At 32.5% G+C, this 27273-nt stretch overlaps 1 protein-coding gene across 1 annotated transcript in view; it reads right to left on the bottom strand.

Moving 5' to 3' along the window:
- Positions 1 to 27273, bottom strand: part of LOC124361797 (dorsal-ventral patterning tolloid-like protein 1) — a 107685-nt gene that overhangs the window by 20337 nt on the left and 60075 nt on the right. The window contains exons 2-9 of the mRNA XM_046815775.1: positions 19104 to 19281; positions 18197 to 18223; positions 10438 to 10649; positions 9605 to 9812; positions 6605 to 6813; positions 4431 to 4662; positions 2844 to 3040; positions 1143 to 1371 (exon numbers count right to left, since the gene is read on the bottom strand). Coding sequence (XP_046671731.1) covers positions 1143 to 1371; positions 2844 to 3040; positions 4431 to 4662; positions 6605 to 6813; positions 9605 to 9812; positions 10438 to 10649; positions 18197 to 18223; positions 19104 to 19281 — 1492 coding nt within the window. The remainder of the gene's footprint in view (positions 1 to 1142; positions 1372 to 2843; positions 3041 to 4430; positions 4663 to 6604; positions 6814 to 9604; positions 9813 to 10437; positions 10650 to 18196; positions 18224 to 19103; positions 19282 to 27273) is intronic.

Genomic DNA, 27273 nt, shown 5'->3' with positions numbered 1-27273 from the left:
TTAGTACTTGTATTACATATACATTATAATACTTGAATATATCTAAGGGTAAACATTTTGAGAGTGACTGTTTAAATAAAATGACAATATCCATTTCAATGTATGTAACACGCTGAAGGATAAATAAAATATCTTATTATTGTTTTATTATACAACAGAACCCTTATTTTTCGCTGTCAACTATTTTTTATTTGGCTCTATTCTGTATGCACACACATGTATAAAATAAAGTTCGGATCATTCCTCCACTAATTTATTACCTAATTTTTGAATATCCCCCCAAAAATGGGTAATTTTAAGGCACATCTCAAAATTTCCAAACATAAATCTCCTTTTAAGTGAACCTTAATTTTAAAGAGCTTCAAAATATTGACATTGTGAAAATCAGAGACGATATCTTTTCTCTAACCAAAATGACAGAAAGTAAAGGTTATATGAAGTCTTATGCTTTACTGTATGGATATACCTGGCTATTACTTTAAATAATAAAAATATATTTGATAATACTAGATTTTTATGTTTTATTACATTTGAAAGAATGAATCGTTATAATAATACTGAAGTAATAAAGTTACTACATCAATGAGACCCTAATGAATACAGGTAAACCCAGCAGTACCCTGGTTACTTACTACAAATGAATACTTTACTAGAGTACTTTGTGAGATACAGTATTTTCAAGTAATCCAACCCTTTCACCTATTCTCTACTTTAAACAAATATAACCTTTAAATTTTTAAGCTTTGTCTACAGAATGGAAAACATTAAGACTATGCTAAGTGTTTTGGAGCCATTTAGGTTAAGGAAGAAGGGCAGTGAGATATAGTTTGCATCATGTGTCTATTAAAAAAATGAAAGTTTTAAGTTTTAATTTTTAATTTTTAATTTTAAATTAATTTTTATAAAAAAAAATTTTATTTAAAATTTTTATTTGAAAAAAAAATTAAATTCATTTAATTTAAATTTTAAATTTTTAAGTCATCAAAGGAAGTTTATAGATTAAATTTTGAGTAACATAGCAGTTGCATAAACAATTTGAAAACAGTCTCGTGTATGCTTGTTGTAGTAAGAAACAATTTGTAGGTTAGAAATATTGTAGTAGTATGAGAAAACTGTAATAGTACTTATAGAAATCTACTTACCCATAAGAGCCAGCAGTGGAGTTGGCTTGATCTGCTCTGACCTTGAAGTGGTCAAAGACCAGAGTAACTTGTTCATTAGGTGTAGCAATGAATATATAGGAACAATTGGTCTGACTGGGGTAGTTAGAGGGGTATCTGGGGGAGTTGAACTCGCCCTTCTTCCGACTTGAGCTGCGGTACGTGAAGCTGCAACTGCCGTCTGGTGCCGCCGTGCCAGGGATCCTGTACTCTGGAGCAGAAAACCCAAATTACTATTCAAGTCTTTGTATTAATACAGGCAGGAAAGCAAGTAAAACTCACAGAGTAACACTCGGTTGGGTGCCGGCTCATGAGGGCATTCATGGTAATGAAAAAGCAGACATCCTCGTCAAAAAGGGAGCGGAGTCTACAATGGTTGGGGCCTGAGCCAGGTTGCGGGATAGCCTTCTCCAACAGCAAAGCTCTGTCAAAGATTGGGAAAAGAGGATAAGAAACATTAATTGGAGTAGAGCCTCAGGATTAAGACTATCCAAAATGTTTATCTCTCCTTACGTTAAAGGGTGGGCAGCTCTCTTGGATCAGAGTAAGCAGGATATAAGATTGACATTAAGGATGTTGACAGGACATGGCCCTTTAAGGAAACATCTTATGAGGGTAGGCCTTAGCCAGACTGACGAATGTAGACTCTGTGGATAAGAGGAGGAATCAGCAAAGCATATTTGGTTAGATTGTCCTGCCATCTTAGAAACTCGGAAAAGATTCCTGGGAGCATATATCCTCAGCCCCAAGGACATCAGAGAACAGGAGCCCTCAAATCTGATCGGCTTCTGCAAAGCTTCGGACTTTGAGGACACAAATTTAAGTAAGGAGGCCCAAAGGTCCTTTTTAGGACTAAGCGCGGGGACAAACCGTCCTTTTCCCGCAGGACAAAAAAAGTAAATCTCACACAGCACAAAAGAGCGTGTCATATGGTGTTAATGTCTCTAATAAAGAAGTTCTGTTAAACCAATAAGATATAAGAGAGATCATAGGTAATACGAATAGGTCTTTCATCATACCAGTTCAGTCGAAAATGACTTAATTTTACTTTACAGAGTCTTGTACGTAAAGTTTAAAGATATATTAATAATTTTTATAACTAGGCAATAGACTGACTTACGTAATGCTTATAATTATATCACAGTATTGTTTGCGATTGACCGTGAAAGTATTTTCAGCGATGTGTTTGATCGTAATATTAGGCCTACGCAATTATCTCCGAGAACATATACACTCCATTTCTGTAGGTTGATAAACAGTATTAAATTAAAATTACAACGTATGACATTGTTGATAAATAAGCTAAAAGTTAACAAAATACTGAGTTTTTCTTATATATAAAACACACACAAAATATTTATTGAAAATAAGTTAAATTGTCATTGACCCTAAAAGTGGTCCAAATATGGAATACCAATTTATTAATTGAATGAGATTCGTCATTCTTAAAAATGTCCAATGCCAATTTGGTCCATCATTAAAAAACATACTTGCAAACTGTATGACAAATCTGCCTATTGTTAAAATAAGTTATAACACAATAATCAAAAAGTAAATTAAATAGGTACAAAATATCCATAGCTCATTTATAAAGGTGACTTTCTAAAATTACTGTAATCTCAAAATATTTCTCTCAACAGCGAGAAAAATGTCTTCCTTCCCAAATTGATCGTTTGTTCTCACCAGTTTCAAAAGTGTATTTGGCCTTGAAGCCGCCACCCTGCAGCTCCCCGCTGCTGAACACCATGACCAGTCTGGGTCCGTCAGAGACCACCTGGTGAGGCTGACTCTCTTCTCCACACAGCTCATGATCGAACTTGTCGTACGAGTCTGTCGCCTCCTGGCCCTTCAGATAGATTTTGAGGTAACCGTCACTGCAGCTGTAACATCACATTCATGTTAGGCTTAGCAAGACACAAAACTCTTATTCTTATGTAGAATTAAGTACGTTCAACAAACTACCTAGAAAACCTTGTGATATTGATTTTAAATGTTTTAATACAAAATACAGTTGTTGGCTACTGAGAAATCCTTTTTACAGTGTAAATGAGTTTTTAGATCTTTGAAACATTGGCATTAGCTTTAATTGATGGCCTTGCTTTATCTGTGATATTAATTTTTTACTTTTTTACATTTTTTGTATGTAATGGATTTTTTTGACTTTTTATCATCATTTTGCATTACCTTAAATGGAACTTTAAGTGGTAATTAGTTTTGTCCTTCAAACATTGACTAACTTAAATTGTTCTACTTCACCTTATCTGTGTTACCATTTTTTAATTGTTATTTTTAATTTTCTGTGAAGAATGGATTTTATTACTTAAACTCTATTTTAACTTTAAGTAAAGATTTACCAGTAAAGACATAACTAGTATTTACTATTATTTGTTTTGTAATGCCTTGTGGCAATTTGGACATTTCAGACAGTACAATGACTGGGAATAGGTATGAACACGTTCTGAATTCCCTCATTTTATGGTTCCAGAAATGGATCAAGCAATCTTCTAACAAGATGGTGCTCCTCCTCATTTCGAAAATCTTATCAAGCGATTACTAAATGACAACCTTCATGGTCGTTGGATTGGTCATGGAAGTGATTTTTTTTATTGGCCACTCCTATCCCCAGATTTAAATTTGTGTGATTTCTTTCTATAGAGTTACTTAAAGGAAGTTTATACTCGTAGCTTCTATAATGATGAGGAATTAAAACATTCAATTAAAGAGGAACTTCTCCGGATACCGCAGAATTTCTTTGTAAGAACTTACGATTCATTTTTTAAGCGCTGCTAACAGTGTGTCGCTGTGGATGAATTAAACTACGATTAATTGTGGACTGTAATTGTAGGTTTTTTAATAGGCTATGTTCAGATTTTCTGATTGAAATGCTTTATTTCTCTATAATATGGCAATAAATAATTTTACAAAACCAAAATTACTGTTTTCAATGTATAGTTTTTCAAAATGCCATCATTTTGTTTCAACATTTGCTAAAGAACTGAAAATTTTTTGAAAGAATATTTTAAAACCCTATTTAATGAATTGTGTAAAGTTTGAAAATGTTTGGTGCATAAATGGACAAGTAATATAAAATAAAACGTTTAAACCTCTTTGTGGGACAAACTGTATATAGGCATTGCCTTTCCACCTGCTGGTATTATTGTGTCTCATAGCCCTCAAAGTATTTAAGCATTGCTTATTTAGTGGTAGTATCTTAACAAATATATATGAAAGATAAGAGCTATACTAGAAGTAATAAAACACAATACTCACTCAGTTTTATCCTTCGGTTTAGGAATATTGAATTTCATGAAATCTAAGCGAACTCTTTCTAAATGTTGCGAATCTTGCATACCATAAACAAAATACCGGCAAACAATTTTTGGCATGTATGGAAAAGGATAGTTTGGACTGAAAACAAAGCCACTTGACTCCTTTTTACTTAAAATCTTCTGGTCACATTCAGAGCCGCGAATGTGTTCACCATCGTTCTTTGCTATAAAATCTGAAACAAAACAGTATTTATTAGCATGGTTTGTCGGAGAAAGTAAAAAATCAATTTGGCACACAAATATTATATGTTTCATGGAACAACATATTCGGTGTGGTTAGGCCACATATAATAGATAAAGGGGTGCTAACGTATCCATACTCTGATAAACCTCAACATCGGAAATAAAAAAAAATTGAATCATATCAGATATTGAGTGAAGTATGGATTTTAAAACTTAAAACACTTCCCAAAGTACTGCTCTTAATAATGCCTGTGTGCTTTATTCTGGCACATTCAAGTATTATTGTATTTATGAGCTCAATATTTTAGTTATATTTCTTGAAAGCAGGAATGATTAAAACTTAAGAAAATTGAACCATTTCTTAGTCTGATTTATTTTCCACTAGGTCCCCACCAGTAGTTTATCTACCCATTTCAACCCTTGACTTCTAAAAATGGGGACTCGCCTTTACAAATAACTGCGATTTTAAAGTTTTAAGTTTCCTCATAGCTACATGGTTTATTATTGCCAGACAGGATTAAACCACGAACTAGAGACCCTGGAAGTGTTTACGTGTACTAAAAGAACTTCATTGCTACTGCACTCTTGTTTAGTGATTACCAAAGCATATGATGTTTATATCGTTCAATCAATACAGAAAATTATTCTGTGTGAGTTTCAATAGTAATGTTTTGTCTTTTTTTTTATTGTTTTGGTTTGGTTACCCAGAGACTGTTTGAAATAATGAATGAAAAGATATTCTTTTAGATTTTTCAAATTTCCTTTGAAAAGTAATGTTAAATTGGCATGTGGATCCATCACATCACTTCAACTATAGTAGTAAAGAGGTAGAAATATCACATATTTCTATTTTTAATTTAATTTTACAAAATTATCATTAATACAGATTCTGGTAATAATTTGTGTATTGTTATAAAAAATAAATCCAGTAGAGGCATTACAACAAGTGAAAACCCGCCACACAAGAGAAATGCTCTGACGCAAGATGTTTTAGGGTGTTAATTGATATATCTCTGAAATGTACCACTAGGATGCATTTTTATTTAAAATTTTCAGGAAGGATCTTGAATTTTTATTCACGAGAGGATATCCATAACCTCTGCTATATCTCCATTTTAGCGTGCACATCCAAAGTTGAGTCCTTAAATTTTCCCATATTCAATCCGTTGGCACATTTTACTAGGGCACATAAAATAATATTTAAAAAATTGAAATTTCCTTAAATAAAACTCAATAAAACCACGGTTCTGTTAAAAAAAAAAGCAAAACTGTGTCATAAAAGGATTAGAACAGCATCTAGCTACCCTGTAGCCTGTTCTATCAAACACCTCACCAAATGTGTCTAATGACAAAATACATGAATCTCAAACATTTTGTTCTTCCTTTTATATCTTTCACAAAAGTGAAGGAACCAGGATTTTTCAGGAAATTTGCCATCGTTCAGTGATACAAAAAACACCTGAAATGTTACTGATTTTTAGTATCACTGAACGATGGAAAATGTCCTGTTTCCTTCACAATCCTTCCATTGTCAAAAACAAACTTCAAACAAAGAATTTTACAAAAGTGCTTTGATGAGAGTCACTAAAAACCTCATCTCTTGTTGACAAGAAAAATTAATGAACACAAATCATAAATAGCTCCCAACAATATTAAAGATAAATTTAAACATTTCTTATTTAAAAATGGATCAAGAAATACTCTTTTTATAGATTCCGAATCAGGTAATTACCTCATGCCTTCATTCACTCAGAAGGTGGTTATACGGTAAATGAAAACTTAAGACACTTATCTGTTAAACACAACAAGGCATTTTAGAAAAGTATACATGCTGAGGATATTATAATTTAAAATTATGCCATGAATGAAATTCATCTATGTCACAAACAATCATTTTTCTCATTCAGTGAAAAGCTGATAAAAATGTCTTACCTAATTTTACAAAACTTTCACTGAATTCAAAAATGCCTTTGAAGCCTCTGTTTTGGGTGTTGGCAGTGCGCTGTAGTGTATCAAAGGTCACGAAGAGTGTCGACTCTGAAGAGTAAAGCACCAAGTTACGTTGTTGACCACAGTAAGTTCCAATCACTGCGGTGTCATTGGTTTGCCCATCAAATACTTTCACTACATCAAATGGACAGCTGAAAAAATGTTCAAATTAGCTAAAATTCTATGGAGCGAAAAATTCTATTAATACAAATTTATGTGATTCAAAAACTTTGCGTGTGGTTTTTTTTCCCGTTCTACATTCATTCACTTATATCTTTCGGCATTGTACGGTTCAACCACACGTGAAAATTTGCAAACTATTTTAAGAGCTCAAAAAAGTGTACCAGAATAATTTTAGGTCTCTACTTGAATTCAGTTCAGACTCACTTTAGTTCTCAGAAAATTTTAACAGTATTAACTACTCGTAATCAATGGGTTCTTTGTTAAATATTCAAAATAATTAACATATTATTTGAGGGACACATGATGAAGTTATGTACAAATCTACACCAATTTTGAACTCTAAATTTTTGTGTCATTGATTGAGGAAAGCAATTTTTTAGAAATCTAAGATGCACAATATTATCTCTTTTGATTCAGATAATCAAGAAGGAAAATGCAGTTACTTCAAGAAAGAGACCAAAAGCTGTTAGTCCATAATAAAGCAGCCATATTGATAATTGATTAGTTATATTCATAACTAATTGGTTATGTTAATATCTACTGTATCTGTTATATTGATAGCTGATTGGTTGTATTGGTAGCTGATTGCTTTTATCGATAGCTGATTGGTTATATTGATAGCTGATTTGTTACATTGATAGCTGATATGTATATTTTTAAAACAATATTATTAATTAAAAAATTATAATTCCATGCAACTAAATGGAAATAATCATAACTATAACACCAGACATCGAAATTATCTTGCAGTAGCTACCCATAACCTCCAGTTCTTTTGCAAAAAAATACCACAAGTATCAGGACCTAAAATGGTTTAATAACCTACCACCAGAAATTAAATATGAAACTCAATTGACACCCCTTAGATCAAATTTAAAGAATTTTAAAATTAAAATGGCTCTATATGATTTTTTAAATATTTCTTTTATTGTCACTAACTATTGTTGGTTTGAATGTGTTACAACCCAAGTAAGCTAAATAAAAAATTCTAATAAAAAATATAAGGAGTAACCACTTGTATAACAATTTTCTCAGGACATCACTTTTGGAACATTTACTATTTATTAATATTTGCTTTGAAATTAAAATTGCTTCTCTAAGTTTAATGCCTTTAACATATTTACTTTGGCTCTGTACTGTGTGAGGCCAACTATACTCAACGTGCTTCTGCTACTTTCTCAGAAAAATTAAGAAAGTTAAAAAGGAATAATTCTGACAATAGTATTAAAGTTTAGAACCTGTTATGGTTAATACAATGAGTAAGGTAAAACATTCAATTGATCTGAATTACATTTTCGAATAAACTTCCACAAACAACGTAATTATTGGATTTTTCAAGCGTATTATAAATGTGAAATTGGACTTGTTTTACGAATTGGGAAATCTTAACCAAGATAGAATAGTGTATCAAATTAATTTGAAATATATGTCTTTTTCCAATGTTACACATAATACCTCTTCCTTTATGTTGTTACTTCTATTTCATATTTCAGATGATAGAGTTATTTATTTCAATTAGGTACCAAAATAAGCCTCATAAATTATGTAATTTTAAAATGTCTTATTACGGTTCTATTAATTACCATCTGTCAGTTAAGTTTTTAATACTTAATATTTTTGTCAGTAAAGTTAAATATGCTATTATTTTAATACAGTGTGATTAAACTTGTTTTCATGCATTTGGAAGAAAAGAAAAGGGGTTTACCTTTCAACATATATGTGATTTTAGAGGGAAAGAAGCGTTGTACAAAGCAAAGATATCAGAGTGTTAAACATTAATTATTGGGGAGAAAGAGAAAATGGTTTACAAAGGTAAAACCTAGTTCCATCCCAAAAGTATCTATAAGATGCAACTCTAAGTGCAACCGACTTTGTATAGTGATGCTAAAATAGTGTTAATATTAATTCTGAAAAAAGAAATTAACATACAAATTTTAGAATATTCTTGAACCTTTATTTTGTTTTTACTATTTATAATATATAATAGAATTGAATAGAATAGAAATATAGATATATATATATATATATATATATATATATATATATATATATATTCTTTTTTGAAAGTATTTGCAATCCATCACAACTAAAATAATCTGATATAAACTTATAAAACACAGATGGTAATAACATTAATTTAGAACTAGTCCTAAACTTAATACTGCAATTGAACTATACAATATCACAAATTATCATAAAAAACCGATATACAAATTTAAATGTAATACACTCCTTTTATTATATATACATATAAGTATATGTATCTAATATATATTTACTTAAAAAAAACTTAGGGCCTCAAGAGCAAAGCCTGTGTAGAGGTTCCTTCTCCAGCATTTTGCACAAGAATGAATTTTTTATCTAGGCACATAAAATCCCACTAATAAGAATGCAATTGTGACAATACCTCTTCAATAAACCTAGCCGCTTAAAATACTGTTGTTTGTTCAAGATATAGATAAAACAATTTTTATTTGTATATTAATAAGGTGATTAATATCATTTCTTTTAAAAGCCAAAATTTCAATTTTTTATTTCCTTACAGCATAAATATGTTTTTTAATTACATAATAAAGTAATCCATGCTAATATTTATAAAGAAATATGATGTTTTTTTAATTATGACCATCTTGTAAAATATTTATTGAATGTAATTCCATCTGAAATTCAAACCTGCTATCAATTTGAAATTGAATTTTATTCCCTTCTAAAAGCCCACATAAAATGTATGGTTTCAGAATAAAAACTGGCTATACTTACTGTGGGCCTCCGAAGAACAAGTCGAAATCCCTAAACTCAAGGCGAACTCTCTGGCCTGGTTCACCAATAAACAAATAACTACAGGAGAGATCTTTAGGATAAGCTCCAGGATATGTGGGAGAGACGATGGTTCCTGTCCGCTTCGTCTTCCCCAAGACTGTGAATGAGCACGGAGTGTTGGGAGCTGGTGTTCCGATCTGATATTCCGCTGAAAACATTTTACAACATTTTAATATCACTTCAGAGATAAAATTAACACAAGCAGAATTAACTACTCGTAATCAATGGGTTCTTTGTTAAAACTACGATAATATTCAACAAAATTAACATATTTTTTGAGGGACACATGCTGTAATGAAGTCATGTACAAATTAACACCAATTTTGAACTCATTAAATTTCATTGATGGAAGGAGACAATTTTTAGGAAACTAAGATGCAAAATATCTCTGATTATTGATGATATGTTTATTATCTGATTTAGATATTAAAGAAGGAAAATACAGTAACTTCAAGAAAGAGACAGTATCAGATTATCCAAAAGCTGTTAGCCCATAATAAAGCAGCCATATTGATAATTGGTTACTTATATTGATAGCTGATAAGTTATATTGATATCGGATTGGTTATATTAATATCTGATTGGTTATGTTGATAGCTGATTAGGTATTAAGGTATAGGAATAAGGATAAGGTATTTGAGCAGTATGCAACCACTTCGTCTACAAAAGTTTGATTTTTCTTTACGCCTTAGTTTGACTTTTCCCAACATGCTAACAGATTGCGACACGAAGTCATAGATACACGAGAAGAATATGTTGGTTGTGTGACTCACAATCGTTGAGGAAGGTGTACCGGCCCGAGAACAGCCCTGGGTGCGTGTAGTTCTTGTCGGTGTAGAAGGCGAGGGTGATGGCGCGGTACAGGGAGATGCGGCGGCGAGGGGGTATGGGCCCACAATAGCGGCCACCGAAGGGTGAGTTGATCAGTTCAGCCGCCTCAGGCTGCTGCACTTCCGAATACACGTCCAAGTATTCGTGGATACACCTGTGCAATACAATCAGATACACGTATACACTAGTTGTTACTGAATACTCCAGTAGAAACACTGAGTATGCTGCTTAAGATTTTATAGACTGTTCTAGGGGGGAGGATCTATTCTATGAAGAGTTTTAACACTCCTTTTTTTTAACAATAATGTGTATTCCTTAGCCAAAGGATTGTCAAAACTATCTTCTCTATCGTCCGTTTTAGTGTACCCTTTTCCTATAGATGACCCGCATTGAAAGCGCCCTGCGCGAAGATTTCTTGCGCATAGTTGGGGGGGGGGGAGCAGGAGCTTGACCACGCCTACCGACACGCCCTCTTTCACTGCATGGTCTATTTCTTGCTGGTGCTTTGCTTCCCCGTGTTTGGGTTTTGGAGCATCACTATGATTTGTTATTCTCGTTGTTACGTGATAACAAACGTTATTATTAAATATTATTATTTATGTTAAGAATAGTGCATTGCATCTATTTAATATGTTAGTATAATTAAGAAGTATTTAGGACCACTATTATGCGTGTGGAAAGGGTTTACTAACTCTTTATTGAGTTTAAGAGTGTATTTTTAGACTTTAGCTATGCATATATTGCTTGCGATACAAGCGGGGAAACGAAGAGGAAAGAATATTTAAATAGGAAAATACTGAAAGTATAATAGGATTTCGGAAATTTGCCATAGTTATACGTTACTAAATATACGAGTACAACACATCCTCTTTGTCAAGTGCAAATATAACTAGTACATGAAAATAGGAAGGAAAGAACGAAAAAATAAGAAAGTAAGAATACCCATTCTCGCCAGAGGTGGTGACGTACGATAATGCTCTTGTCTTCTAGTTCTAATGCGTAGTGATAACGCATGCAAGGACGTAGCCAGCGAGGGGTTCAAGGGGTCCGGACCCCCCCAATTTTAATTTGTTTCTATTATTTTTTTAGTAAACGATTATTATTATTAAAATAATTCTGTATTACTGACGTGCACTGCTGAAAGATCGTTCTCAACAAAGAAACGAGTCAAGAACTTTTTAAATTTTTAAGGAACAAAATGGGTCCTTACTCTCTGATAACTAAGGAAAAATGTCAGTTGTCTGGACCCCCCCTCCAATTTTTTCCTGGCTCGTTCTTGAACGCATGGGTTCATTTTCTCCTGTCTGGACTCCAAACAGTTTTCGGGCATGTTTGATCCCTTCTCCTTTTCTTCCTTTTTGTTTCTGTTTTCATGTAGGCCTACTAATTATATTAACACCTGACTAAGACGATAGACTTCAATCCTTGAAACGTTGCATTATACATTTTGTAACACTAAATGATGGCAAATTTTCGAAATTTTACTATCTTTTCAAACCTTTTATTCGCGTTAACACACATAAACAAAGAAGGAATGGAGAATTAAGATGGGCCCAGTCACTAACAACTTGCTTAACTTATCCAATTTCCACAATTGGGAATTTTACACAAAACATCTAATACTGCCCAGTCCTCTGATCAAAAAATAAAAATGTTGTTTGTCAATAAATCACCAAGATCACCATTGAAAATGGGTCACCAACTGCCAGTTAAATAGAGAAAACACAATAAAATTTCCTACATCATAATTTATGAAGATTATTCAAATATATGTTTTTAAATGTACAGTATTGGACAATATTATGGTATAACTGTCATTACGAAACAAAAACTCTGATACCAGCCAGTTCCCTGAGTAAATATTTTGTGAACCAAACGCTTTCAGTTGTAGACAAAGTTCAATAAAATTATAACAATCATAATTTTCCTGATATATACTTTTAAATCTATAATTTTTGCAATATTGTGAGATAATTATTATTATGAAATACGGAGATTAACAAACCAGAATGAAATGTCTTTCGTCATACTTTTTTTCAATGGAATGTCTCTTTAAAACTACAATATCCCTAAAGCTATCACTAAGTACTTTTAGCATAGTTAAATTGTTTACCTTGCCTACATTTGATAGGTTTCTTATTGTTTCTTTATAAATGTGAAACGTGATATTTCTATCCAGTATTAATTAACCTTAAATTTAATAAAAAACCAAAAATCCATGGCTGTGTTTATCAAGATGCAGGAATATACTGTAAATCTAGTAATGTACCCAGCATACGTTTTTATTTACTGTAGTGGACTCAAAGTACATGTATAGTTTCCTTCCGAAACAAAAAAATAAACTGCACCATGTTGAGTTAAAAAAAAATTCAAAATCGATTGGTATTAAGATTACAACATTAGATTCAGTACTTCTTTAGCTTCGTATAGAATAATCTAAACTGGTCTTCATTAACTTTTAAACGATGATTTGTCTTTTATTTTGGTAACAATAAACCGCAGTTTTCAGTATGCGAATTGTATAAGTGTAAATAGTTATTTGAGCAAAGAGATAAAAGTGCTAATACTACTTCTAGTGCTATTCTACTGCTACATCTACAACTACAAATTTCTTAAAACATAGTTAAATTCTTTTTATACATAATTAAATTTATAAGATCAAAAAGATAATCTATGTAACTAATTTCTTTTGCATAGATAATAGCCTCTATGCAATTAACATTGTTATTTTCATCAGCTTTTACTAGAAACGTTATTCAAAAATTGTACGTTGCTTATTGTAGGTATTTTTCATATTCTTAAGATTACACTAGAATAAAAATAATATCAACCACTAATAAAAAAATTGTCCATCTTTCAATGAATTATTCATAATGCAAGATGTCTTACAAAGAGCGAAAGAATATTCAGAATATTGGTCGCCCTATGATTCTCTACTAAGGTCTGCATGGTCGCAATGAATTGGCAGAAAACAGTCTAAGACTACTGATCAACCTCTTTAGCATAAAACATCCTTTGTTTGATTTGATTAAACCTTTATTTAAAATTCAGAATGTGAAATAGCATTTAAACTATTAATGAATGATTTATGCACTTAGATTCTTTAAAAACTTAATTTTGAAGTGTTCCATGATTGGGCTCAGCATTGATTTGGAAATTCGTCTTTTGGTCATCTCTACTAATTAGTTCTTTTAACAATAGGAAAAGTGGTAATACCACTCAAAAATAAAAACTTACATAGTAATATTTTTCTGGATTCTTTAAACACAAATTAAATTTTAAATGAATCATTAAACGTTTTCAAGTGAAACCAGTCTAAACTTATTTGTAAATTTTTATTGATTTCCTCAAAAATCAAACCTTTTGGTAGGAGAATCACAGCCTTAATACATGAGTGCGGTCCAGATCTAGTTAGTATTTAATTACTGTATAGCATTTTCAATCAGTCACATCAAAGAAACATCTAGGATTGACAAATGAAAAGGCAGGTTTCGGAATACAAGTTATTAAAATCAATTGATTTTCAAAAATAGATTTTTACGTCTAGGGACAGTATCTTGTTGAATTGTAATACAATGTACTAACATTCAGCATCCGCTCAAAATATAATTGAGTTAGAGAAAACTGCCTTACCGATTGTGACATCATTTGTTTCAATCCTTGGCGTGGAACACATCGAACTATCTTGAAATTTCCAATTTAAACAGCGGGAGCACCAATTAGAATAAATAGTCTAATTTAAATAACATGGGATGCTAAGTGGAATCAAATCAGACCGTCCTGCCGGCAAGCTATCGACGCGACGTTTCGAACAAGTTTTAACGTTTTAAACAAAAATTAGAGTTTAAATACATTTTATCATAGAGTGAAGAATAATGTTAAACTTAGTATAAAACAGTTAGTAGTTAGTTACACAGAGTAAAAAATACAACTAATTTGGAATGACGTTTTAATATTTTTAGATTGAAATATGCAAGGTGAGCATTAAAAATCATCGAAACTGAAAAGAAAAACAATCCGAATTTAATTTAGTGTTGATTTTTGAATGGTTAATATTTAAATAATCAGCAAAGCAATATCATATTTTACAAGATAACCGAGTAAGGTTTTGGTGGTAATCACCTTCCATTCACTGACACTATGTGTCTTAAAAGTCTCACTCCCCAACCCTCCTACTCACTTTTTTATGAATAGAGGTGGAGTGATTTACTTTAGGGGTTGTTTTTTATATGATCAACTGAGTAGTGTTTTGATGTATGAAAATGTTTGACTCCCCATCCCAAATGGGGTATTTCACTGAATGTCCAGTTACTGCGCCAAAGTGGTCTTGACATACTAACTGGTAAACAATGAGATGACATGGCAAATGCAGCTATCGGTATTCCCAGGACTTCCTAATGGGCTTCGGCCAGAAGAAGCGAAACCTAATAAATGCTATGTTAATCATAGTTGTTGAATTTTAATAATTCTTGTAATAACTTATTTTATGATTTTGTGCCCTAAGTTCTCAAAATAAATAACCATTGCATGTTTTCTCTAATTTGCAATAACTTTAAATGTATTTTAATCTGTGGGAGATTTATAAAAAATGCAAACTTTAATTAACCACCACATTTGATAGAGTAACATTAGAGACCTCCAGTTTGCACCATTCTTCTTTTTTTTTGTAATACCTTTAAAATAAGTTGCTAGAGGTCCCTATTTAAACATTTTGACTTACCCCCAAAATACCTAATTTTGGGGAGGGATCCAAAAACTGTCATACGTAAAAAACTCTGTTGGTCAAATAAACAACCCCTAATGTAAATCATTCCATCTCAATTCATAAAAAAATTAATAGGGGAAGGGGTGGGAGTTTTAAGACACCCGGTATGTGCAAATGTGTAGAGCTCAAATTGTTATCAATTAACTATTAAAACTCTTTAATGAATCATTAAGATATGAACTCGATTGAATGTTTTTGTTAAGAAACTTACGGCTTCTATTCATTACACACCTATTTCTTCTATTTCATTATACACCAGTGGTATTTTTATAGATCATGCTAAAACAGCTTTTAGGTAAACTGTCCAAACCCAAATGCAAATTGTATTGATCTCACCGGGAATAGAACCCGTGACCTCTCAGTTGGCAAGCCGAAACCTTACCCCTACGCTATTAAAAATTTTTGTTGCGGACAGTATTTTAAGGGTTTCGAGATGTAAATTTTACATCAATGAATTCTTCAATTAGTACTATATGGCATTATTCATCCTGTAATCTTATAATAAAACTTGAAAATAAGTTTGGTCTTTTAAAATCATCTAAAGTTCTAATGATCTAAAGTCATCATTAATAATAGTTCCAGCCAATTAAAAACTGGCAGTTTTGGCACTATGGAGTAACATTTCTTCTAGCATCTTTTAAACAGTTCGGGCTAAAAACCATTTTTATAGCCCCGATTGACTAAATAGAGTGGTCGTTCGTTTATAAAAATCTGCATACGTTTTTAGAGATGAATTTATATAAAACCGTACGACCTATTTTCTACTTGCAGTTGGCCAATACACCTTAAAGTATTGAAAATGGGCTCAGAAACACCTAATGTATACTGTATACTGCCAAATTTTAAATTTTTTATGGTTTACACTATTTTCTTACTTGCTATTACACTGTCTTCAACTATATTGTGCAGTATCCAGGTATTCAAGTTATTCATAAACAGGATTATATAATTTCACTGGATGTATATCAGTACAGTCTTCACACAATTATAACTCATTACATCAATGTCCATAGTGAATAATATGACAAGCAGAAAAACTAAGTATCGAGAAACAATCATTGGAAAGTAAGTGTAGATTTGTTTAAAATTGCAAATTAGTGCATCCAAATTTTCACACTGTGCACAACGTGGTCTAAAAACAAACCCAGTGTTGATTATTTAACACTCTGCAAAGTAAAGTGTAATATATTATCTAATCAAACCCAATACAGTAGTATAAAACTAATTAAATACACTCACCCATCCTATGATAGATTAGGGAATCATGTGAATTATTTCAAATCCTAAGCCACATAAGTGTACCATTACTTTGACTACCAAAAGACACACTTGGTTAGATTAGGTTAGGTTAGGTTAGGTTAGGTTAGGTTAGGCTAGGCTAGGCTAGGTTAGGTTAGGTTAGGCTAGGCCAGGCTAGGTTAGGTTAGGTTAGGCTAGGCTAGGTTATGTTAGGCTTGGTTAGTTTAGGTAAGTATTAAGATGGAATGTACAAGTATCGCTTCTTCATGTATTCATGTATTTCTTTACAAACTTTAGGATCAAACTTTTCTTTAAATATTTATTATAATCATAGAGACAATAAAGTGATCACATTTTTAATTTGAGTTTAAAGTAAAGCATTCGGTTATGGGTTGAAAAATATGTTTCATGTTAAATTAATAGTTATGAATTTTCCTGAATACAGAAAAGGTAGGTAAAAACTTCGAAAATTGGCAAAATGTTGTGTTTGTTCTGTATTCAGGGAAGTTATCTAAAATGGCTATGAGTTTAATATAAAACTATTTTACAAACCCAAAATTGATTGCACCGCCTTAAATAGACTATGTGGCTTAGGATATTGAAGCGAGATATATATATATATATATATATATATATATATATATATATATATATATATATATAACATAGAAACTATTATCGTAAATCAAATTAACCTTAAAAATCCCTCCTGGTGAAAAAACTCCACGTTGAAATGTTTCCCAAACTGCAGCCAGAAATGCTGTTCTGAATAAACCCGTTCTCAGACACGTGGTGATTGTGAGTTATGGGAATATATTTTTATTGGGGGATTTTTAATGTTTCTAAATTTATTTTCGTAGTAGGGTTAACACGAGAAACCGTTTTATGAACGTAAATTTACTAAAATAGGTAATTTAAAAGTACTTATAACAGTAAACAAATACTTATTTTATACCTGTTTGTGCCAAGAGAGTTTAAATGTTGATTTCTACGTTTTTTACAAAAATATTTAAGTGAAAATAACATGTTTAATTTACACAGTAGCCTAATATTTTTAAACCTAAATAGTCATTTTTACCTTTTTCCAGTTTGTTCAGCTAGGAACTTAAAGTATTAGTGTACATTAAAGTAATTATCTTTAGGATAAAAGTGTTAATGTAAATATTAATGAAAAACATATTATTAAACTGTATATCTAATCTAGTTAATAAAAGTGATGCAGATGATGTATGGATGTTAATGTATTGCAAGCCATGCATGGTTCTAGCATATCGTATTCCACTGAATTATTAACAGGCCATTTGGTTAGATTGCGCCAGTCTATATACGACCACAGCTTACTCACTGTAGGCTTCAGCAAGAGTTAGTTATGTTCTTTAATTATTGCCATTTAGTTAACACGGGTGACAGTGGGAATTTCATGTTCAGATTTAAAAACACATTCGGCTTATAGCGGGACAGTGTCTATTTTTATTGCATGCAAGATTCGGGTGTGATTATGAGTTTAGATTCGGGAAGGTGTTTAGGTTTTACACGAGAGCGGAACACATTTATTCACATTGCAATGGATTGTCTGGGAACTCTCCGGTGGATGTATGCAAGCCTGCAATGATATGCAACAAAACAAGAAACCAGTGTCCAGGATGCAACAAGGCGGCCAGGCCACATAATGCGTTACGTTACAAACATATACTCACGCGGGCAAATTCCCGATAGCCCAGCCACTATAGAAATACACAAACCATCAGAGTCAACACACACACACAGCTCATTTATGTATTAGTGCATTATATTAATTTATGTTCCTTTTTTTGGAATTGGAATCATTAATGAAATTAAGAAACATTAATTACAACATTTTTAATGTACTGTATTACCAATTTAAAGTGGTATATATTAGCATGTCATTGTTTTTATAACCTATTATTATTAAAGAAATGTATTTATTTTAATGGATTGTTAGCCATTTAAATTGAGAATAAACATAAAACATTAAATGTAGTTTTTAATATACAAGAATTAAGGCAGTAAAAGATAAATAGAAATTCCTTATATAAATATCCTTTTTTATCATCATAACAATATTTAAATTGCATTACAAATTACGTCAAAATTTTATAATCTGTTATTATAAAATATGTATTGTTTATTTGCGTTTTAAAATACTAAAATTCATCCACATTTTTCAAAAGGTACAACAGTAAGGTACACATACGAGAAAGCAAAAGATTCACAGAGTAACATACAGAGAAGACAAAACACAGACAACAAATATGTAACAGCAATGAAAAAACAGATAAGACATTTAGCTGAACTATGCTTTGTGGTTATTATTTGGGTTTCTACATTATCATAATACAGGTTATTTCGTCACTCTTCTAATTGGTTTTATTTTACAATTATTTTTGTTTTGATGTTGTTAAAATCAATGGTTAAATATTAAAAAGGTTTTCTAATAAAGGAAGTTATAAGCAATTTTGTTATGTGTGTGAATTTCGGTATTGCATCTGTAAAATAGCAAGTTTGTCTTAGAATGAATAACAGACACCTAGAGAACATGTAATGTATTAGTGTGTTTTGTTCTGCTCGGAAGCTAGGACTTACTCAGGTGGTGTGCCCCGCAGGTTGAAGGAGGTGAAGACGATCTCGACACGCTGGTGTGGCCCAGCAAGAAAGGTGTACACACACTGCCGAGAGTGGCCTGACGGGTTGACCAGTGTGGGAGCACTGAATGTGCCGTTCTGGGGTCCTCCTGGACGACTTAGAAACGTACGGTCACACTCTGCAACACAAAATTTATTGTTGAACTATCATGTACACACACTGCCGAGAGTGGCCTGACGGGTTAACCAGTGTGGGAGCACTGAATGTGCCGTTCTGGGGTCCTCCTGGACGACTTAGAAACGTACGGTCACTCTCTGCAACACACAAGTTATTGTTGAACTATCGTGAATACACACTGCCGAGAGTGGCCTGATGCGTTGGCCTCTCAGAAGCTTTGCGTTTGTAACGGTCCTTTGAGGCAAGAACCTTGAGGATGTTGGGGCCTCACTCTCAGTGCACGTAGACTACGGAAAATTCTAGAGGCTGATTTCTTTTTCGGAAGCTTTCAGATTTTAGGAAATAAAAGAGGCCGGGAGAAACTAAAGGTCAAAAAAATGTAGAGGCAAGAAGTTTTTAATAAACAGAACTCTCAAGAGGTCTGGAACTTTTAGAGACTGGAAGCTTCCGAGAATCCGGGAGCTCTTAGTGGATCCGAAGACAGGAGGTCCAAGTGTCTGTAGGGTTGATTCTAAAGACCTAAAACCTACTGAGGCGAGTAACACAAAGAGGCCCCGAGCTAACTCCCAATGCTCAAATTTAATTCTCAAAAACCGAAAATCTCCAGAAGGTGAGTCTTGTTGTATTCCAAGTGCTTCCAGACACTGAAAACTCACAAATATCACTCGTCCAAATGTTTTAGAGACCCAGATTCCGAGATGATCCTATGGTCTAGGAACTTCAAGAGGCAGAACTAAAAGGGATCTTCCAAATGTCTAAAGCTTCCAGAGGTCATTATCTGAAAGCTAAAAGAAAGCTAAAAAATAGATCGGAAGTTTTCATATCTCTATACGTCCAGAGACTGGAAGTTATAATAGCCAACTCTAGAAGCTTCCGTAACCCCGTATAATACCGTAGAGTACATAGGATGAAGGCTCAAGAATGTAATAGAAACAGTGTACGCCACAAATTTTCCGATATAAAGTTGCTCCAGAGACGTGTGCAGTGTACGTTCTGGAGGCTTTCACAAGGCGGTACTTTGATCGAATTTTCAAAATTCCTGTTATCTTAAACTGCGATGGATATATACCTGAATATTTTTGCTAGTGGGCGTACAGATCTTGTTTTCAGTTAATTTTTACTTAGAACTATACTAATTATAAAGATATGACCCAGTAGTCACAATACCTCTTTGTTACTATAGTGTAGTGCACAGCTATTTTAGGAAGGGTTGATTCAATGTGAATGTTGAGTTTAGCTGCATTTCACCTTCCTTTTAGTGCATCGTCTAAAATTTAACAGTTACATACTCGACTCTAGGAATGTGGAGTCCACGTCTGTCCGAAGACATTCAAGATGCGTCTCTGATGTCGAAACGATGCAAAGAGTCTTCGTCGACGAAACTCCTCATTTGGACATGAACTCCAGATTCCTGGAATCAAAGTCTGTGACAGCGTCAGAGCACTAAGCGGAAGGTGAAATGGATCTACCTTATATTAAACATTTACAGTATATGAAAGGGTGTTCAATAAACGTATTCCAATGCTTTGTGATTTTTTCTAGACATAAAAATGAGCAACAAATTCCATATGAAGGTATATCCTAAAAATATCCTAAAAAATTTAGTTTTCCGTCTATCTGTTTATATATTTTATCATTTTATAAAAAAATTATATCTTTTGAACCAGTTAAGATAGAGTTATGAAACTTGAGAATAGTATTAACCTTTGGTAGACTTTTTAGAAAATAAAATATTGACAAAATCCTTTTACTCGTTTCAAAATGGTGTCTGTTTAAAATTTTAAAACAAGCAACTAATACATCTCAACTGGGACACGTTTGGTGCTCCCGGCATGTGCAAGCGTATATTTAAAGTGCCTGCTTATGCGTTGACGGATATCGTTGGAAAGATACCGTTGGAATTTTCATACATATTTCAAAACAGTTGGTATCTTTTAAAATTTGTATAACCTATTTAAAAAAGCTGATGTCTATCAAAAGACAAAATCTTAGTTGCTCCCGGCTTGTGCAAAAGTACCTTTAAAGTGGTCGTGCTCGTCAAAGCATTGACGAAATTCGTTAAAAGAAATACCGTTGGAATTATAATAACATTTTCAAAATAGTTAGTGTCTAGTAAATTGTTGTAACTATAACGGTGTTTTTGTTATTTTAAGTTAAAAGTTTTAAACAGACGCTTGGGACACTTTTACTGAACACCCTGTATGTGTTGTTTTATTACTTATTATTGAAAAGTTACGTTTAAAGAAATATAATACAAATATTTGTGTGATTGTATAACTATTTCGAAATTTTCTTAATTGAATTTGTCATAAAATAATACCCTGTTTGCTATGATGTCAGTGACTAGTTCAACCATTGATCTGATAATTGTTGAATTTAAACTGATCTAAATATATACACATATTTCTGTTTAACCGACAGTTAGTGTTTACTGTTCTACCCGCATGATTCCAAGCGTAACGTTTTATACAATTCTGAATGAAATATAACTGTTCATTATCAGTGGCAAATCGTTTATTTGGAATTAGCTTTTAAAACTTTCATCAGATTTGATGTATTTGGTGGAATTTAAATTAGATAAAATTATAACTTTAATTTTATTTAGTTCCGAAACAAAATTAATGAGAAATGTTTAATAGATTTAAAAGCACCCATAGTTAATATGTTTCAGAAGTCCTTACCAATATTAAAAATTTAAATATTTGTTGTGAGAACCATAAGTGTTGCGATGTAAAACGCATTTTTTAAATTATTAGATCCTTTTTCAGAGGAGAGCATATAGTATTCTTCTTCTTCTTAGGAGTGCCGATGGCCGAGTGGTCTAAGATGTTGGACTTTGAGTCTGAGTTAGAGATAACGCAGGTTCGAATCCTGTCTGTGACCCTTTCACTTTTTATCAGTACCATCGACCTTGTACTGTATCGACTCTCCCCCTTATTCTGTTTGATAAGATCCTCGCACAGGCCAGTGGCCCATGAGGACAGAATAAGGTATAAAAGCGGATCGGCTTCTAATAAAAAAAGCCGTTAATAGTATAAAACGTGAAATTGGAATTACCGCTCAATCAGGAAATTTAATGTAATAAAGAAAATTCCAGATCATACCCTTTCTTAATAATAAATAATTAAGTATTGATAGGAAGAAGAGTAAATAAATCCCTAATTTCAGATAAGTGTGTACATACTGAATTAGAACGCGAAAAACAATTGAAAACTTCAATTTACTTAAATAATTACCAGAGACCTGTTTGACCATAGATCTTTCTTTTGATTAGATTTCATAGATAATGTATCTGTAATCACTCTCATGATAGAATTTCTGATATTTTATATATATATATATATATATATATATATATATATATATATATATATATAATGTTGGTAGCGAGGAATATCGAATATGGCTAGATTATTGAAAACCGATTTTAATTAACACCTTCAAAAAAAATACTGCAACACAAACTGTTACAATACGCTGAGAATCTCACACTATGTGGATATACCTACTGCAATATAAATCAAAGCCTAAAAGTAATTCAAGAAAATTAGTTCAATCTCTAAATTTTAAACCTATATGTACAAAGCAGTAAAAGTAATCCAGAAAACGTACTGAACGATAACTGAGACCAATTCATCTTTTCACGTGGAAAGTCCTTCCCCTGGAAAGTCGTTGAAAACTGTCCGTCCAGCACGCGCGAACATGTGAGCACCGCTTCGTAGAAATCTTTCATATTTTTAATCTGTAATTGTTTTTATTTAATTATTTGTCATTGTATCTTGAACCGTATTGTATGTTTTCAACATATTTTAACCTGCAACGAAACGGCACTTCGTGGATACCTAAAGGTGTCACTGTGTTGTTTTGTTGTTTGTTCCTAGTGTTTTTTATATCTTCAAAGGTTTCAAGATGGCGGCCAAAAATCATTTGATTAGAATATAATAAGAGTAAAGTAATTGTTGAATAAGATAATTGTCATAATTTGAAGTAGATTCGTATAATTCATACAGACAACTTACACATAATTGGAATACTTCGTTAGCTAGCCACAAAAAAACAGGTTCAATTATTGCCGCCAGGGCCATTTTCATATCTGCAAATTATACAGGTTGTCCCGTAACTCTCTGGACAAAGGTATGCCAGGTTATCGCTCAGATAAAGAGGGACATATTTCACCATATGAACATGGGTCTCCGACGCTTTAGTTTCCTATCTGGCTGTCTATATGTGTTTTTTATATTAAAAAAATTAGTATCTTAAAAACTGATTAATAAAAATATACTAAATTTGGCTCAAATGTTTATGACAATAAGGCCAGTTACTAAAAAATATATAATTAAATTATCTCTAGTATTTTCAAAATGACGGCCATTCAAACTTTTAAACTTTGAATATCTTAAGAACCTGTAATTGTTTCAAGAATTGCAAAAAGGCAGTTTTTAGACGATTTAATAAAAAATCTAATGACACCAAAATTATTTAAATCGAATAATAAATAGCTGACATGCCCATATTTGGAGCTGCCGTTTATTCAGTGTTTGTATTGTTGGTAATTCCCTGAGAACCTCTGTGTCAGATAGACGGATGGTAAACTAATCATCAGAGACCTATGTTCACATGGTGTTTGTCTTGACCTGAGCAGGAACGTGATATACCTTTGTCCATAGAGTTACGGGACACCCTGTATGTCTCCAATACTAGTAGAAATAGAAAACAAGATAGATAGCTTGGCAGATAGCTGCAGGAATATTTTAAGAGGGAGAAAGGAATTTCGCAAAGCAATCGCGAAAAAGCAATACCGTTTGAATTTATAAATTAAAACCAATCTTAAATTATTACTGTAATAAAACCTACTAAATTAGGCTTTCGTGTTGTATGTTGTGCTAGTAGTAACCAGCTGTAACTGCTACTCGTTATCAAGCAAGCATCGGCTAATAAAGTAAGTGTGCAATCGTCATAACCGACTGAATTGAATCACGATTAATTTCCAAACGTATGCTTGCAGTATTTAAAATAAAATATAACTCCTTCATAAAAAAATGTAACTACAAATACAACATTATTAAGTATACGATCATTTAATATAAGATGAATGAAATTAAATTATTTAACTAATTGACATTCATTTATGGTCAAGTTTTCATTATCTTTTCCTAGTTTATTTTATGTACTCAAAAACACCATCAACATTAAATCAAAGTGGCCTAGGCAATGAACCTGCATGCGCAGTTGCTTCAAGTTGCTTCCCTGGACATTTTGGACAGATTGTCGCGAGCGCGTGATGAATAAAATCGTGTAAGCATAATGCGGTATTGATACGAGTATTATCTAGCGTACAAATTCTAAAAATACCGAATTGGTATTAAGAGGAGGAATACAGTTTCTTGCATACGACCAGCACAACGCCTAAATAAAATTATTTCTTATTTAAATTATCCCTTCGCCATGTTGAGAATACCAGCACATATGTGATTTTTTTATGTAGTGTGGAACTCTTAAGGTCGACTATGTGCTCATTTTGTAATATATTTTACACCTGATGTTACAGTGGGATAGTAAAAAACGTAAAACAAATTCAAAATCAACTTGTACAATGGTAGTTCACACACTAAATGCTAATAAGGCACGATACAATCTCTACAGTGGTCATAAATAAATCTAACAACTGTAAAGACTCGGTGAACTTGTTAACACTTCAGGACTAACGTGACTTTGGAAAAATTCGCATGAATACAACGATCGAGCGGCACTGGAAGAATGGTTTTACAATGAACAAAAGGACTGCAACTTATGAATGCATGGTTGTCGAGATAACAGAGAGTAACAACTGCTAACAGATCAAACTTACAGCAAACCAATTGTTCTGAACTTCTGCCTCAAACTCACTTCACTGGTGGATTGTTAGGTTTTCTGCAGCTACACTTCCTTTCCTACAATTCAATTTAAGACTAAACATACAGAAACGACTATATTCCATAGACCAGCGTTATAACAGACGAGTTTTTGCCGTTTCTTGTCTCTTATACACCAAAACATGTCCTCTACAGTATTTTTGTTTCAAAAAGTGAGCAAATACAAATCTAAGAGAAATATTGAAACTTTTCCTTCACAAAGAGGTATTGACCTAAAAAAAAAGATTTAAATTATCTCCATGATTACACACGACCCGAGAAGTACGCAATTCGCAGTGAAATTAAAATATTCAATCAGCGTTCCTTATAATCATCAGAGACTTCTAGAAAATCAGGAATAAGAGGTATAACATGACCAGTTGCTCATGTCCAAATTAAACCGCAAGCTTCCACCAATACTGCCTAATGCAGGCGTAATGCTTCGACCAAAGCCACAATCTGGAAATTTAGCAAATCTCGATCTGCAGGATATTGCCGTCATGTTACCGTGGAACCATTGGAAGTTCATTGAGCACACAATTTTATATACATTGACAAAGCTGTGTTTATATAAAGACAGACATTCACGCATACAAAAAGTCTTGAATGCGAACTATATGTTAATATTTACACTCTTTATAAACATAAAAGAGGTAAATAAACTAAAATACATACTTTGATGAAAATTGATCCTATATTACTACTTAAAAGCTTAAGAAGAGTACTCAGTAAATATGTAGTTACATTATTGTTGATTATCAAATTATTAAACTGATAATAATAAATTTTGCTTGAAGATTTTAAAATCTGAAATTGGAATTCAAAACAATGATTGGCAACAAAATGAGTCCAAAACGACAAAGAAATGAGAGTGGCATCGATTTCATCAAACGTTAGACTACAAGAAAACATTGAATTGATTACATTAAATAACTAAATTTTGGTTTTAAAACATGAAAATCGTATCCAAGTATGCTATATAATTAGTAAATTCCACGTACTTGGAAGTTTGGTGGGAGTTGGGGATTCGATAGTGGGGACGAGGGCTCGAGCGCCATCTAGCGTTGGCGGCAACGGCTCAAGGTCACCGGCTTCTCGCGCTGCTGCCCCATAGAGAAAGAAAAGAAAAATCTGGATTAGACTATATAGAATCCAGTGAGTAATATGAGCAAATAGACTGCTACAAGTCAATGGATGTTACTACAACGATGTATTCTTATCTTACATTTCAGACGTTCTTCGATATTATTTTACTGTAATGAAGCTTGAATAGTCTTGATACAACTATAACTATTACTGTAGCAAGACGAAGCATATGTTCGAAGAAAAAAACAGGAAATCTATCGTCACGAAAAAGTTTTTGTCTTTATTAAAACTGATGATAAAATGTGGAGATGGATCAAATAAAGTTAAATGTTTCTATAACTCTGACTAATTATCTCATGATATTGATTTCCTCGATGTGATTACATTTCTAGGTAAAAGGTTTTAGATGTTATTTATTATACATCTCTCACACAATTGCTTATAAATAAACTTTCTTAGATAGTTATTATGGTTTCGTTGTTATTTTTCTACGTAAATCGCGGCTGTGTTCAGCAAACTTCATTAAATTATTTTTGTTTTCTTCTGCTAAAAATATTTATACTTACAGTAAATGTAGTGTACTTAAACTAGTACGTAAAGTATTTGAGAGTCTGCCAAAATACAAAAATCTGTAAATACATATTATTTAATTATTTTTAATCCGTTTTAAGGTTGAATCTAATAAAATTATGCATTCTATATAAAAAATAATGGTATTATTTTTTTAAGTTTCACACCATTTCACACATGGAGACTGTCGAATCTACTCTGATAATTATCATGCCAACTAATGTTAGCAAATCGTACATTATCCTTCATATACTGAAGACTGCAGAATCCGTCATTACAAGTTTAATAGTCAAGATACTTATTTATAATCTTTAAAATACTGGACACTACCAAAACCTTTCCTATAACTTCTAACTTTTACAGTCAATAATATTTCAAAGACTGAAGACTGTCACAGTGTTATAATTATAAGCTAAGTTGCTAAAATCCTTCACACCTGAGTGCTT

This window comes from Homalodisca vitripennis, chromosome 5 (genome assembly GCF_021130785.1).
Source record: "Homalodisca vitripennis isolate AUS2020 chromosome 5, UT_GWSS_2.1, whole genome shotgun sequence".
Classification (NCBI taxonomy): Eukaryota; Metazoa; Arthropoda; class Insecta; order Hemiptera; family Cicadellidae; genus Homalodisca; species Homalodisca vitripennis.
The sequence above is the reverse complement of the archived record's forward strand: the minus strand, read 5'-3'. Positions and strand labels throughout refer to the sequence as shown.